Source organism: Triturus cristatus, chromosome 6, assembly GCF_964204655.1.
Source record: "Triturus cristatus chromosome 6, aTriCri1.1, whole genome shotgun sequence".
NCBI classification, from domain to species: domain Eukaryota; kingdom Metazoa; phylum Chordata; class Amphibia; order Caudata; family Salamandridae; genus Triturus; species Triturus cristatus.
Window position 1 is genome coordinate 1,740,322,239 of NC_140589.1, and position 17,281 is coordinate 1,740,339,519.

Here is a 17,281-nt window from a genome sequence, read left to right on the forward strand (position 1 = left end):
CCTGATGCTCCCTTCACTGAAGAAGTGTGGTGACTTCCTGAGCAATATTTCGTTTCCATAAAATACATTTGTTTTGCAGTCACTCGCTACCCCCACCCCCCGCACATGACTCACAGGTGGGTTATGGTTAATCAACACATTTTATTAGAGGTCTTCACAGCAGTGTTAAGTTCAGCCTAAGTTCTATTAATGACCACTGGGGATAGCAGTATTATGTGTCTAGAGTATTTTGTGGCAGCCTGGCATGATCTTGGGTATCCTCATCCTCTTAGGACAAAGACAAGGAAGATGAACATGGAGGTAATGTCTTGGTTACTTACTGTAATCTTTATCACTCTGTGTTCTTGTTTTTCTTGTCCTAGTTCCGGACCTGCCAAGGTGTTTTCAGGCACTCGCTAACCTAGTGACTTCTACATGCATGGAAAAACACTAAAATAGGTTGTCTGGCTCCTCTCTTTGGGGAATGGGAAGATTATGGGGTGAAAATGATTGTAAACAATTCTTCTATTGGAGAAACGATTTTGACTTGAACAGGAATGCGCTTCTGTGTGCGATGAAAACCTAATTCGGTTAGGTCTGTGCCTAGGAGGCATAGAACTAGAAAGAAATGAAGATTATCGATCAGTAGCTGGGGCATTAGCATTCAGGGGGTTAAAGAACAGCGATGCCACTCCAGTGTTTTTCGGAAACAACTCCCTCTGACCATGTCGATGTGTGTCTAGAGAAGTCCAAACAGGAGAACTTCTTAAGGCCGAATTTATTTCTGCTGTTCGCCTTATAAGATCTTGCTTCTTAATGCTAAACAGCACTGAACATAAAGGCTTCTTTTCAAAAGAAGGAAATCGTCCTCAACTTTAGCAATAGCTATTGTGCTTGGCACCTTTTTTCACTAACCAGATGTGATTGCCACCCTCTACTCCTAAAAATACTGCTTCAAACAGAATCGAAGATTGCAGTGTGGGCTAATGTTTATGGGTGCTTATTGATATCAGTAGAATGTGTGTGCGCATATATATACATCTTATTAAAACCTATCATCCAAGATTTACTTCTGGTTAATGGAGTTGAAAGGAGCCAAAAGTACATTTTAGCATTTGGTCATGCTTAACAAATTCTATTGTAGATAAGTAACGTAAGTTTTAACGAACTGTTTCTAAGCTCAAAATTTCTAAATTCTGTTTAGAATAAAGCTGGTACTTCAGAAATAAATAGAAGAAATATTATGGGTCCTTACATTGTGAAATACTGTTTAAAACATTGTAGAACCAGAAGGAAGTGATTGAGGTACAACTAATGCAGAATGTAGTAGCACAGACCACATTTATTGTGTCTACAGCTCAAGGTGGCTTAAAAGAATGAAGAACTGGGCTATGAAAACTGTCGTCTGGTTGCATTGGCTAATGCATCCACTTCAAGGCCCCGTGTTTAACCTACTGTCGCTAGGCCGAGACCAATTACTGAATATGAACTCTATAATGGCAGCTTGAACTTGAAAAACGACTTTGTTTGTTCTATAAAATGGATTTGGTGCTTTGCCATTGTGTGCCTCAGACTGCCAGCACTTTCCTTCTCCAGCTTAGTATCTGAATAGATATTGTCTATAATTATTTTTGCAGGCGAATAATACCTTGTTACTAAGTAAAACTAACACCGTTCATATTCTTTTCAGGTTTGTAAGAGAATGGATATAGTCTGCCAACGAATGTTGAATCAGGGATTTCTGAAAGTGGAAAGATACCACAACTTGTGTCAGAAGCAAGTGAAAGCTCAACTTCCAAGGTATGGTGGGTCAAAACTGACAAAGCAATGTTTAGTGTTTTGTAGTTTCAATTTAGCTCTGTAGATCTGTTGCATGTTGGCATCATTCAAGAGCAGTTATGGCCACGGGAGGTTCCAGTTTTTTCGTTTGGTTCAGATGACAGATCTGTGGGCGCCAGAGATACGACACTGATACAGGGTTTTAAAAGGGATCCCGAACCCAGCACTTGGTCATTCAGGGTGGCAGTTCTTGCATAAAACATAATGGTGATTTGACACATGCAAATGCCAGATTATTGTACAAGATCTCTCTGCTTCAATGTTATTTTGTAGTGTTGTCACATACACGTATACATGTTCTCTGTTGATCAGCAAATGAAGTTATACACACATGCCATATCCCTGTAATACAAAGGTCTTTTTTTCACCAGTTATGTCTGCTTCATGTGTAATCTCTAAATCCAATAAAACAGATCAAACAATACAAATGATTTAAGAGCAGTTATGGTTATTACCTTACCCTGATAGAAGCTACTGAACATACTGCTTTTCTTGGACAGTTAGAGCCAGATTTAGAAGTCGGCGGAGGGAATACACCATCACAAATGTGATGGATACCCCGTCTGTGGTATTACGAACCCCATATTATCCAAAGGATAGAAGGGATCGCCGTCACATTTGTGACGGAATGTCCTCTCCGCTGACTTCTAAATAAGGCTCTCAGTATTGTTCTTATTAACAGGCTTGAAAAAGGCAGAACAGTGTGTTAAAAACTGAAGTTTACTAAAGACATTTAAGATTTCCAGGTCACCGTGTTCATCACTTGGACAATGGCAAGAGACGGCAAAAAGCAAGTTGTAAAATTCGTATTCAACTGAAATGTCAGAAATGGGAGATGAAGTTTCACTATTGCCAAACTCTTTTAAAGTATGCACAGGTGAAGTGTAGTATAAACGATCAAGTAAGGACTTGGATGATCAAAAACTATAACTATTACCATTAAAGAGATTACTGATTCAATATAAAGTCGCTCTAATAAGTTCACTTGTTTAACCCATTTGTTTCTTGGAGAGAAACAAAAACCTCAGTTTGACTATAACGTGGCATGTCGAAAAGAGTATGGAGATGGAAGTTTTCTTAATCGGCTATAGTACAAGGCTGAAAGCTAGCTGGGACGTTCTTTCCATTTAGGCATTTTACTGCAGCCCATACTGTTTTGAGATTAAAGCTGTCCTTTAAATCCACGACCAGATGTATTGTAGCAGGTTTCCCAAAGCTCAGTATGATGATCTGTTTCATCCAGGATAATTCCCTTTTCTGGATCATTGAACCATTTCTTTTCCCCAAGATATGACGGTATATCATGTTTAAATGGTACAAAAGTAATGGCACTTGACTTTGTTTGTGAAGGATTGTGAGGGATGTTTTCCTAATTTTTTATTTTTGCTAATGGGCGACAAACCTTACGTCTGTGCAAATTTACCAATCGGGTAACCTCCCCTGCCCCCTAATGCCTACTTGGATCTGCCTTATTAATATGCAGGTGATGTCATACTGTTGATACCTGCATAAGGGGAAGGATTCCCTAGCTTATTCTTGGTCTAACCTCAGGATTGTATTGTTTGGCAGGGCTGTGGGACAAGCTAGAAGCAGTTATTACTCCTGCCTGCTCCTGACTTCACTCGCCATGTCCATTGGCCTGATCATCTTATTTCATTAGTGGGGCTGAAAGGAGGATGCAAGGGACTACCTAGATTATTCCTCCCACTCCACTTACTCCCTACTAGCCAAAGAAATGAAAGACAAGCTGTGTCCTAAAAAAGGAAGATCAAAGATTGTTCCATCCCCCACTACTATTTTTATTTTGATGGGTCGGACTGATGAGAGAGGATATACAGGCCATGGTCCATGGCTCCCCTGATCCAAATCCATGCATTAAACAAGAATGGGGGCTTTCATAGCGCCTCTCGATTCAACCACTCCTTAGTTGTCCATTTCATGGTGTCGGTTAAGGAATGGGTGTGAGGTTGGGTGACCAACCACCTCTCCTCCAGAACTTGGTCTTAATCCCAACCCCTCCTCACCAACCTAAACCCACAAGAGAGTTGGGTGACAATGTGCAGGCCATATAAGAAGGGCATCAAGGTCCAAGTGTAATGATGGGGGTGTCGAGGCACAGGTCAATTATGGGGACATCGAGGCACAGGTCAATTATGGGGACATCGAGGCACAGGTCAATTATGGGGACATCGAGGCACAAGTCAATTATGGGGACATCCAGGCACAAGTCAATTATGGGGACATCGAGGCACAAGTCCATTATGGGGACATCGCTGCAGAAGTCAATGATGTGGGTGGTGAGGCACAAGTCAATGATGAGGGGTGTTGAGGCACAAGGCAATTAAGGGGCATGGAGGCACAAGGCAGTGATGGGGTGTCACGGCACAAAACAGTGATGGAGTATAACGGCACAAAACAGTGATGGAGTATAAGATAAGTGTAATCTTACTAGGTAAGGATAGGCCCTGCAGTGTGTACATACATGATAATGTGACCTGCCTACAAATTAATAATTACTGTATGCGAAGGAAAATAAACCTCTTATGAATGTGCTTCACCTTTACAGCAGTGTGGTACCAGAATTTTGACAGATTATTTTAGCTATTGTATACTAAATATATATTTTACAAAATGATTGTTCCATTGGATATATAATAATAAAAAAATCTAATCACTATGGGACAGAATTGTTGCACACAATATTTAGGACATTTGTCACAGTATTTCTGGATGCAATTTTCAGACCTACAACCCATATAACGTAAGTTAGAGGTTCAAGGCAGATAGTGCAGGAAGATGGCCTCTCTGCCTTCACCCGTTGTCAGTGTTACATTATAACATGAAACGTAATTTGTAGTTGAGCATAAAGCAGAGAAAACCAGATACGGAAGTGGTTTCCAACTACCATTATTATTGGCACCCCAAACTAAAAAGCCATTTAACTGAAATTTTGGATTTCTGCGTTAGAGTATTTGTGGGATAAATAGTTCTGGGATAAATGTGCATATAGAGAAAGGTACTCCATGAATTTGAACAAATGATTTAACATTATAACGTGTATAGATATTCATTTTGGAGTCCGTGCAGACATTAATATGCAAATAATTTGTCAGATGCAGCCTCCCAATTTATTTTCATCCTGTAATTGTCAAAGGGTTCAACCTTGCTCGAAATTTCCTGAATAGGACTCGTCAGTGATTTGCTGTCACCATACCGCCTTCCAGCAACTGAATTTCATTTCTATATAAACTGCTTATTGGAACTTATCTATCGCTTGTCTTATCCCCCTAGAATTTACTTTTCACTAGAACTTGTATACTACTTATTCAATGCAGCAATGCATTTCAATTTCTTAACCACGTATTTCTTTCACATGAGTACAGCAGCCTCTTGGTCAATGCAATTTTTCCCTACGGAAACCTCAAATGTTCCATATGCTCTACCAATCCAGGATTTATGACAAAGAACGTTTTTGTGTAATTACTCTGACAACAGCACGATTTAAGCTGCAGATTTTAAAACTTGAATGCAGGTACTTGTTTTGGGCCCTTAGGAGATGCAGGCCCAGGAGTGCTTTTGCAAATTCCTTGGTGAAATTTCAGTAATTCTGTGGATTGGACCATTCAATGTTAGAATCTGATCTAATCTGGGATAGGTATTGTTACAGTTGATAATACATGTATTGTAAAGCATCTGTGTTATCTGGTGTATATAAGATTGTGGCATACTATCTGGTATTATCTGGTTTATAGAAGATTGTGCTTGCGATGTTGCTGATGCACCCTTCGAGCAGATCCAGACAGCACAGAGAGGAATATTTTGAGCTATCCATTTGCAGATGAGTGTAGTATTGAGGTCATTTGAAACGTGAGCCTAGAAACTCATTGCAATTTTGGAGTGCTAACCTGTGGGAATTGGGGAAGTCTTTGGCAGGAGCTTATGCATTAATGTAACAGTAAAGTCTTCTGTATACCCATAAGGTACAACATACTTTTGTAAGTCTATAATAGGAATTAACACATTTGATTGGGTCAAATAAGGGCCCTGAAATTGGTGGATCCATCTGAATTTATTGTTTTATTCCCACATCAAGACCGTAGCTTGCGGTGTGAAAATCCAGTGGTGAACTTCCAGGAATCCGTGGAGGAATACGAATTCCCACGGTATCACCCAAAAAGTCGTAGCCACTGTCCTTTCCTCATCTCTGTAATTACCGGGGCCCCTAGTGACAGTAATTAGAGGGGGGTGATCTAATATGAAATTTGACAAGAGCCTAAAAGTCAAAGTTGGGGTATCTCCCCCTCTACAATGTAATAATATTCACCTGATTCGTCTTTAGGTAGACTAGAACTTATTTTGTTTTTATGTAGTTGATAACGCTTCGAACATGCCACATCTCACTATTGACGTATGACTATACTGTGCCCAGATTCTGAATAAAATGCACATCCAGCCCTACCTCTCCTAAACACAGTGTTGTAGGAATGTTATAATCTTCCACGCGGCACCCTTCACCAATTCTAAAATCCTCAATTTGCAGTGAAATAAATGCAACCACAAATTACCTATTGCAACCTTAACCCTAAATGTGCTTGTAGCTTTGATTATTCCAACAGGCCTGTGAGTCCCTGTTGCTCGACTGAAACCAATCCTTGAATATTCATTACCTTTTGAGCAGTCTTTTTGTGGAGAGAACCTACTGGTGCAAGAACAATAGAGTTGAGGCTCACGATCCAACAGTGACCTGGCCCTCTGACTTTAGGAAGATCCCTTCCAATGGAGGCGCATTACCTTCTGCCTATGGGCAACGTTCTGCTGCACAAATTCAGAGAAAGTGTTTGTCAAGCTGAACAAATGTGTTTCATCAGATTGTTCATCCACAGCTTACTTGGACAGAACTGTGCATATTTGACCGTGAGTTCTCAGAGAATTGTCTCAATTTCAAGAAAAAATGTGAGTTGCCTCGCCTGAGTGAGGATATATTGGGAAATCAATTCTTGTGCCCTCTTAAGCTATAGCTTCCTTTCTTCCAGCGGAGTGAAGAATTTTAATTTGTTCTTGGAATTGGACATCTGCCAGGAGCAGGGCATGTTGCAAGAGATTCGCGGACATGTTTCACAGCAGATGGATGGAGGGGTCTGCGGCAGGAGAGGTCTGATGAGACAAGTTCCTCCAGTGTGTGAGATCCATTGTCAGGACCTTCATGGGCAGTAGCAGGATCTTGTTTCCTGCGCTGGGCCACGGAGGAGGGATCTGTGTGTTTCTTTCATCCATCTTCAGCACATAAATTAAATTAATTTCCAGAATTAGTGCCTGGATCGCAGACAGCAGAGCTCGGAAACACAGCCAGTAATTGGCTCTTCATGATTCCGAGCTCTGCTGTCAGCATCACGTGCACCAATCCAGAGATGTTACGAGTTACTGTATGCGCTGAAGATGCAAACAACAATCTAAACACCTTCTGCGCAGGGATTTTGATATTGCCAGTTGGCATGCTAATAGTACTGTGCTTTTGGCACCGTTGGCACAGGTTCATTTTTTAGGTCTCGCCTGGCTATCGTGTAAGCGATCGCTCAGCGAGACTTATGTAGGGGCTTCAGAAAATGCTCCCAAAGGCTTCCCAGGCGGATCGGGTGGTGGTTACGCGCACAACCACGCGCATTCTATTTGCCACCAGCTACTTCCTGCGCGCGCCTCGCCTCACGCATTCAGAGAGATTTAGTAAGGGGCACAAGACCTTAGGAATGCGGTTTATGGCCAGTGAGTGCATGTGAGGCATTCAAGCGCGAAGCTGGCATCTGCCATCGGACTTGAAAGCAGCAGACTGCTTTGCCAGCGCGCGCTGGGCCTCACTTCCTGCATCCCCTCTTACAACAATTAACTTTCGTTATAACTCACACCCCATATGCTCGTTCCCTCCCACCCTTCCTTTGTTGTCCGCCTTTCTTGTTTACAAACCACGCCACACACTGCTGCACCCCACACACTGCTGCACCCCACACACTGCTGCACGCCGCACGCCACACACTACCGCACGCCACACACTGCTGCATTACACACTGCTGCATTACACACTGCTGCACGCCTCCCACTGCTGCACGCCTCCCACTGCTGCACGCCTCCCACTGCTGCACGCCTCCCACTGCTGCACGCCTCCCACTGCTGCACGCCGCACACTGCTGCACTCCACACACTGCTTTTATGCGAGTTTATGCTACTGACATTGTAAATGACAATGCCCTTTATTTGTTTTAAAACCAAAACATAAATAAAAGGCATTGTAATTTTACAATGCCAATAGCTCAAACTCTTATAAATGCGAGACCTATTGCATTGCAAATGCTTGTTACTTGTATGAAACCACAGATTGGGCTGCTAAGTGGTTAGCTCTGCCCCAGGCCAAGCAGTGAAATCCGTTCTAGTTTCTTCTACCTAGCCAGATTGTGTATTTACTCTGAATTTTATGTAGGCACACTCCATCCATGCCTGCTGTCGGCCCAACAAATATTTATTTTGCAGAAGCTGTAACCTGCCAGGTGCACACTGTGCTTTTAATTGATTGCTCTTGCCCTTCGGCTGCAGCCGACATATGCCAGCCTTAAAATCAAGTTTTGTTTGTTGTTGCTTGCACATCTGTTGCTGGATTTCACCGCAATGCAAGGATTAAGTCCGTTGCTATGCCTCTGGCTAGGGATGAGAAGTGAGAAAGAAACATTTGCTCGTAATTTGCCAGACAGTGTAAGGAAATAATCAATCCCCAAATAAGTAATAAAACGTGTATCTGGAGCCTCTTTTTTTTGTTTGTTTAGGATTTGTGTTAGTATTCCTCTAACTAAATGAAAATTAATAGAGAGCTCAGATTAGTATTACAGTAATGTTAATTATTAGTTTGATTGTATTTAAATTAAAATGACCTGTTCAGTTGGTGCTAGTGTAAGTAATAAAATCGGCAACATTTATAATTAAATACATTTAAATTTAATTAAATGCACAATTTTTAATTAAGGTTCGCTGATTTATAATACGCTTTATAGCTTTTGTAATTCCACTTGCTGTTTGGAAGAGCTAATTTAGTACCATATAAATACACTTACTTTGATTAGAATAATTTGGAATACATTTTAGTGTTGGCGTTGATGGTTATAATAATATATAACAGTTGGGTGTTGGAGTTGCTATTACGTTATATTAATAAACATATGTAAAATGAATATCACTTAAGGCCATGCTTAGGTTTATTGTTATAACAAGGTAATTTCTTATTTTATATCATTGTTACCATGTAATTAAATTGAATTTAGGTTAGAGTTTGAGCTAATGTTTAGTAACTTTAGTGCATCGATTTAGAGATGGGGTGAAGGTGGTAACGTTTCGAGCAAGGGAACAAGGTGAAGGGAGGAAATGTGAATTCGCTGTGAGGGTTGAAGAAGCACAGTCTGTAGTTAAAAGTACAGAGTAGTAGTAGAAAATGCAAAGGACATTAGCTTTATGGTGAGCATTTCTCAGATTCGCCAGCAGGTGGTAGCAGATGACTCCACACAACAGCGTTTTAGAATCGGCATCGCAGCCTGCTGTGTTAACACCGCTCTTTAGGTCTCGCCTGAGCCAGTGTGCGCTGCTCTGGCGAGACATTTAGTAAGCGGGGTTTTGAAAGTGCTACCCCATGCTTTTGATGGCCTAGCGCTTGCATTCACGCACACGTGCACGTACCCGCCAGCTTTCCCATCCGAGGCGCCATCGGGACCGCGATCAGTTTCACTTTCATGTCTTGTTTAAACAACAGCGGCAAGGGCAGGCTTTATTCTGGTCTCAGGTTACTTGTTTTAAAGTCCTCTGATGTCCCCAGCCTGCTTTCACCGTGTCAGTTGGTGTGTCACGGTTCTCCCTGTAGTGATAGAGCCCCAGAGGTACTCAGCATCCCGATTGTTGGCGCCCTAATAGACGCGTGGAGCTGCCTTGCTTCGACGTACCATCTCCTCTTAAGTGCGTCGCAGGACTAAAAACAAGCATTTGCATAGCCAATAGGTCTCGCCTTTGGGACCTTATAAGTGTTTAGCCATGCAACAGTTGCATAACTAAACACCTATAAGGTCCCAAAAGCGAGACCTATTGGCTATGCCAAGCAGCCGTGCGGCCTCAAAAGTGAAAGTGATCGCGATCAAACATCAAAGCGGCCGCGAAAGTAATCGCTGTAAAAGTGGCGCGCCCGCGCACATGCACTGTAGCTCTAGGCTGGCCTGGTAGCACTTTTTGGAGCCCTCTCAATAAGTCTCGCCAGACCAGCGCATGCGCTGGGTCAGGCGAGACCTAAAAATCGTGTTTGCTCCCTAGTCTAGCACTGTCATATCACATTCGACACAGGTGTAGAATCAGATTAGGAGCTGTCGTCGCAAACACAACTGTGTTTACTTATTTTTTGGAATTGTTTTAGCCAGAACATGATAAATGCATTTTTATGTGCATTGTACTTTTTCTGCAGTGTGGGTTATTTTTGAGAGGGAGATGCCAAATGGGTATGGAACTGTTGTCACCTTTTCAACCCGAGGTGAAACATTCTTTTCTACCAAATATCAAATACAATAATGAAATAATTCTAAGAAAAGTAATATAACTGATTGGTTCCTTACATGGGAATTTAATGGAATTGAATGTATTACATGTGATTAAGGTATGCACCCTTGTTTTGTATATTTTAGGTAGCTTTAATTAGTATATTGGTTGAATAGAAATCAAACCCAAAAGACATAGAAATTGAACTAAAAAATGTGTAAACGATATTCATTAGCTTACTGCGTTCAAACACGTGTGCTGTAAGAAGATGCACAAAGGGATAACCCTTTACTCATGATATACAGAGTCTCTTACTTCCACCCCTTAATTCAAGAAAGTGGAAACCTCATAAAAGTATTTCCAAATTAAACAAGCATTGGCATAGCCAATAGGTCTCGCCTTTAGGACATTATAAGTGTTTAGCCATTCAACAGTTGATGTTGCACCAAGGATATTGTGCTGCATAGTTAAATACTTATAGGGTCCCAAAGGCAAGACCTATTGGCTATGCCAATGCTTGTTTCTCTCTCACTTCGAGCATTCTGCTGCAAGCTTTTCACCCCGCAGTATACGATTGGACAGTTATCGGATTGCGGTGAAACACCCGCAGGGCACAGAAAACAAGTGATGTTGTGACGAGATATGCACAGCTCGCTGGAATCATGCTTTCAGTCGAGTCTGTGAATCGGGAAGGACTCCTCGAGGAACTTTTGCGCTGTGCGCCTACTACCCGGCAGCAGTGCAGGCGCGTCCGGCCACGGATTCAGGGCAGGCCCTTCTAAAGACACCAGGAGGGGAGAGGGGGAGTGCTCAGAAGTCAGCAGAGGTTCGTGGCCACCGACACCCGTCGACTGCTGAGAGCGGAGATGTGTAATGTGCCAAGGCGAATTGAAGCCAGGCGGAGAGATGATGGTGTGATGACACGCCATGCCACACACAACACACCCAAAGCAGAGGCCGAAAATGGTATCAAGGGGGAAGTATTTTTAAGGATTGAATGTGAAGGACCATGGCAACGGCAGCAGTTAACATGGATTGTCATGGCCTGTGATCCCATGCCCGCAGTCATCCCACAACAACTCCACCAGTGCTTGGTTGGCAGCCATTTACTCTGGCAACCAATACATTGGGGCATAGGAAAGGGGGCGGAACTGGAGTGTGACAGTCAACTGCAAACAAATTGGCAACAAGTATACTAGTACATCTGTTGTAGCTTACTGAAATGGGCACAAAGAGCTTCCATTTTAAAATATCTTATCGGGCGGAGTTAAGAAACCCGCTGCAGAGATCTTTGTCTGCTCAGCAATTTTGAGGCGATTATAATAGCAGTAAGATAACTCTGGTGGTTAATACAGTTCTTGGAGGGTTCTGTATTTTGTCCAGTCACAGTTTGTCGCATAGAGGGTTAATGTACCTGCAGCAAAGCCAACGTGTAACATGCAGATCACAGATTTGAATTTTATGTTGATGGGTAGGTGGGCTACTGCTTTTCACAGAGATTTTGTTATTCCCAGTTTATACATTGCAATCCTACTAATATAGCTCAGTGTTCTGTTTAGCAGCATCAATGAGCTTCATGCAAACTAAAGTCATGGGTTTAGATGCAAATTATTTTTCCTCTATTTGTTGTTCTAAGATTGCAAACAAGGGTTACTTTGGGAACTAATAAAGTCTAGGTAGTACAGACAACCACAATCACTGTACATATGATGTGTGATTCCTACACTGTATAACCCTCATTGTAATTTCCTGTCCATTGATTTACACACTTGTATGATATATTGTCTCTTCTGTGATAGTAAGTGCTCTGACACCCTACACTGGAATGAGTAGCGCTATTAAAAGAATTACACAAAAAGTAAACTAGTAGGTGCCATTTAAATCATTATTTTTGTAATTACTCCTACACGCAGCTACATCGTACATTCTCACAGTGCATGCACATTTCTTACTTGGAGGGAGGGTGTGAACAAAGTCAAAAACCTTTCTCCAAGTCATAGCTTCTCTAAAGTACTTGTGAACTGATAAGCAGTGTCTTTTTTTCCTTCCATTGCTTTGGCATCTATGGGTTAGCCCACAAATGGCTCCTAGCCATGATGATACTTGAACAGAAAGAGGGTAATGGCCTTTTAAATCAGGCTTTTGTGTTGGGCCCAGCAAGAAGTGAAAACAAGACAAAAACTCTTGCCCCTGCACATTGTTGCTCCGAACAAACAGCAAACATCATGTGGGCGCTGCTGAATTATGTCCCGGTGCTGGAGAATGACACCAGGACAAATTCAGCATATTGGGTTGGCCGCATCCCAGATCTGGCCTTGAAATATTTGATGGAACCGGGATCCAGGGGTATTCCCCTACTTTTCAGCACTGGTCCTCACCAGCAAAAAGCTGGCATAGAGGGGGCTTTAGCCATGAGCTGTACATGCAGCATATTCTTTCAGTCAGCTGTCTTTTGTCATTGGTTAGTTTGATTGCCAATTATAATTTGGGTGAGCGTACTGGGTACAGATATATACTATGGAAATGGGTCAGACCTATAGCCATTGGCTTTCTGTGTCCGGTTTATCCCCAAACCCCCACCTTTTGAGAGATAGTTGATCATTCCATTGACAGGTTGATTGGCTGCAATTTGTTTTGTTGGCTGGCGACAGTATGTGCTTGCCTGTCAACTGTGCCAAATGTTTTATTTAGGGAAGTGTTTGTGTTAATTATTTAAACTGTTGTGGTCAATTAGTTTTATGATCGATGTCCCACCAACCCTCGCTCTCATTTTGTTGCAAATGCTGACAACGTGGCTACTAGTAAAGTTAATGTTGTTTAAAAATACATTCTTTCTTCATCTCTGCTTTATTTTTGCTGCAGTTGTAGTTTTCAACAGGAGCCTAATTAATGCTCTTGCTTGCAAACACTGTATCGTACCATTTCTAATGATCTCTCTGTTGATACCATAAACTTCATTTCGGTAAACCTTTACTTGATTTATGATGGCTTTAGCTTTGGGTGCTTTTGTAAAGAAGCCACATTTGGAATAAAATGAAAACCTAAGATGTTTTTAAATCTTAGATATATGTTATGGATTGATGGTCTTGTAATAAGAATAATGAAGAGTAATTTTTACAGCAAAAGTAATTAGTAACTGTTCCTATCTTGCCTTGTTCCTGTAACTTTTGCGCGCACACTGAAACAGTGGCTTGTGTACTGTTGCAAAGTGTTGTATGAATCGCTAAAACCCTTCGTTAGGTGTTGATTTGAGTAAATTCTGTAAGCATTCACAAAACGGTACTCGTGGTCTGTGTTTTGCCTTTTATAAATAATTCTAAGAAGTGCAGCCTCAGTTGGATTTGTATGTTAACTTACGATGTATGGGATGAATAGAAAAATATTTCCATCCATTCTTTAAAGGAAATACCAATATTCTTCTTTTGTTTGAAATTGGCACATCTTTTTCAAAATGCTGTAAGAATGTTATACATTCCCATCACATGATACCACTTGATTTGCAGAGCATGCATAGAGTGCAGCGTGACCCTTGACATTTTTGCAGCAACTGCTTCTGTTGCCCCCAATCTGCCTCCCCTCCCCCCCCCCCCCCCCCCCCCCAGGAGGGAAGAGCAGAAAGTCTACTAGCCACCGGGAACATTTAAAACAAAGGAGTGGGGGTGGCCCACTCCATACCCTGCCCCCAAAAAGGCCATTGCTATTTCCCCCACAAGCCACAAGGGAGAAATTGTAAAAAAAAAAAAAAAGGTGGTCCTAGCGGTGGCGCTACCATGAACAGGGGCATATCCTCACACCAAAAATAGCCTTGACGTCTTGCTGCCCAACTGGGAGTGGATGGGGGTATTTACCTCCAAACTGCCTCCCCCAGGGGCCAAGAAGGGCTTTGCCCCAGGTGGAGGTGGTCTGAAGGGATTTCAAATAAGAGCCCAAAAAAGCAAAAGGTTTGAGATGGCCATACCCCATCCCAGAAGGGGCAATAGAGCGCTGCTGTCAATCTTTGGCTTATCTGAGATTTGTCCTGATTGGGGAAGATGCTCCTAATTCCACCCTCATCCCCCGTGGGGGTAGAAAGCCCTTTAGACACCATTGATGTTGCATTCAAGCATAAGGGAAAAACCAGTCTTTTTGCATCCCCCATGGATGGTGGTGGTGGGGGGTGGAGGGGTGGGTCAGAGAGCAGTTTGCCCTGAGTGGGCTGTATAGCCTACTAGGGATCTTAACATGGCGCAAAAACAAACAAAAGGATAGGGACAGTCTACCCTGGCTTCGAGCCATATCCAACCCCAGAAGGGGCAATATAGTATGTACAACTGTTTGTTCCTGAAAGCTGGTTAGATGGTGATCCTAGCACAGCAAACATTTCGTTGATGCCATTATTAGAAAGAAAATAAAGGCTTTCCTGCACAGCACATTTTCCCATTTTTCTACAAAAATTCAAATGTGGTTATATTTGGGTCATTTTCTCAGTTCCCTAGGGGAATGAACAAACGCTGGGTACCTTTAGAATCCTCAAGATGTTGAGAGAAAAAAGGGCAAAAATTTCACATGGATACCTTATGGGTGTAACAAAGTTAAGAAAGTTTAAGTACAAGGTAACCCAAACATCCAAAAAAGGTTTAGCACCAGGTGTGAAAGCCTAAGCAGTCAAGAGGTTAAGGGTTGTTTTTAGGTCGAGTCTGGGCAGCGCTAGCGCTGCGCTGTGGCAAACTGTAATAGTGTATGGAATAGAAGCACCGCCCACTCTACGTCGATATTTGTCAATGGCTTGTGTCATTGTCCTTTGTAAATGCTGGCTTCTGATTCCTTAATAGGCTTGTTAGTCCCTCCTTTAATACCGCATTGTCTTATTTTGTAACCTCCCATGAAACTGACCCTTTTACTTCGGTTGTTACACAGTACGTCTTTTTTAGTCTGTAAGCACTATTTTCTTCCAACGGCAGGCAGGACATGCTTTTCTGCAACAATCAGTGCACCAAGCGTGCTTTCACTTTCCGATCAGCCGGAAAATTGGGGGCCACTTCTTTGAATATGTCTTGCATTTGCAAGAGATTGAGCTATTGGCATTGTAAATGACAATGCCTTTTATTTATGTGTTAATTAGCAATACAGATAAATAAAAGGCATTGTCATTTACAATGCCAATAGCTTAAACTCTCACAAATGCGAGACCTATTGCATTGCAAATAATTGTTTAGGTTGAGCCTACTGGACAGTGCATGCGCTGTCTGTTGCGAGGCATATTGTACATCACCAAGAACACAAGGGGGCTTGGGGCCGGCCCATTCCTTGCCATTGGTTGACTTTCTTGTCACTCACATTTGCCTGCTTCTCATTGGTGTCTCAGCCTGTCAGACTTATGTTTGTCCCTCCCATGGAGCATTAACTTTTTACCATCTATTTGATTGGCTGCTTCCACTGTTTAATTTTCAAGCACTGCTTTTTCTCCATGAGGGTTCATGTGTTTTCGAGTTGTCTGTCTCGTGTACTTCTTTCCTTCTACAATTGTGTTTGGTCTCTGTTGCCTTGGTGCTTCTCCCTGCCTGCCTCCCTCCCTGTTGTCCTTGGCCATCTGCCTCCCAGTGCACTCCATGTTGCCTCCCCTCACTCTTGCCCTCCTCTCACTCTTGCCCTCCTCTCTCCCTGTTGTTCCTCCCCACCCCTGCACCCTCCGTGTTGCTTCCCTCCATTCGCCCTGCTGTGTTTTCCTTCTTGCATCAAAAAGAAAATACCCTTCATGTTTCCTTTTCCTTTTAGTTACAGATCCAACTTGGATTGGTAACTAAAAAGGAAAAAATAGCACTTGCATCAGTTGTAGGCACAAGTGTGGTGGGCATGCATACAAAGTGATGCGGGGACCGCTTCAGATGCTTTAAAGAATGTTTTCAGCCACGTTGCCCAGCATCGCTGATGCTCTGCACCGTGGCCCAAAATACATTGCGGAGGCCAATAGAGGTTCCTAAAGCAAGCTTTTTGGCTTTACCGATGCTTGTGTCTATCTCCTGCATTCCCCATATTGCATGAAGGCTCCGGCCTTGCCACACGCAAGCTATTTTGGCACTGAGGGAAGAGCTGGCTGCTGCACTCGCTCAGCTGACTTATGAGTTAGACAGTGTAATTGGCATGACTGAAAAGGAGATGCCTCTTTTCCTTGAATCCTATAAATCTGCGCCCTTGACTTTGTCAGAAGACCAAGTTCCTGCAGGATGTTTCAGTTCAGAGCCCTGTAAAAAGTTAACTAGGCCTGGGCAAGAATTTTCGTAAACTCCCTTATCCCCCCTTATCCTTTATATATCCTTGCATGAAGATCATTTGAAAAATAAACTGTACTATTTCTGAAGACCGAAAACAGTGGTTTCAGAGTACAGTTTTAAGATCTCATAGTATTTTGAAATGTTGTTTTTCTTTTACTTTTTTTAAACAAAGCTTACAAACCTGCACTGGAATGCCAGTAGCATGATATTCTTTTTATAAAAGCAAGAAATATAACATTACCAATGCTTGTTTTGATAGCAGAAGCTTGTTTACTTGGGAAAGATGAAAAAGACATTTGCCAGTTAATGCTCATTGCGATTCTGTGCTTTATTTTAACTTCATGTGAGGTCTTGAACAGGAGCCGAATATGCCTGCTTGCTGACTTATTAGAAGAAGCCAGGCTTGCTCATTTTTAGGTCTCGCTGAGTCAGCGCGCATGCGCTGCTCGGAGAGACATTTAGTAGGTGAGTTTTCAAAGCGCTGCTGGCTGGCCTAGCGCTTGCGTTCACGCGCGCAGCCAGCAGCTTTGCAATATGTACAGCCGCGATCACTTTTGCGCGCGCAGCCTACTTTCACTTTTCCCATCGCGCACGCGCATCACTCGTGTCCACTTTTTACTCGCGCTTCTTTAGATATTGTAATGGAAGTGCAGTTGTCCCTT

General features: G+C 42.5%; 1 protein-coding gene across 1 annotated transcript in view; it reads left to right on the top strand.

The window, feature by feature from the left end:
* Nucleotides 1–17,281, top strand: part of FBXO28 (F-box protein 28) — a 144,884-nt gene that overhangs the window by 87,775 nt on the left and 39,828 nt on the right. The window contains exon 2 of the mRNA XM_085612996.1: nucleotides 1,670–1,779. Within this exon, the coding sequence (XP_085469122.1) occupies nucleotides 1,670–1,779 (110 nt within the window). The remainder of the gene's footprint in view (nucleotides 1–1,669; nucleotides 1,780–17,281) is intronic.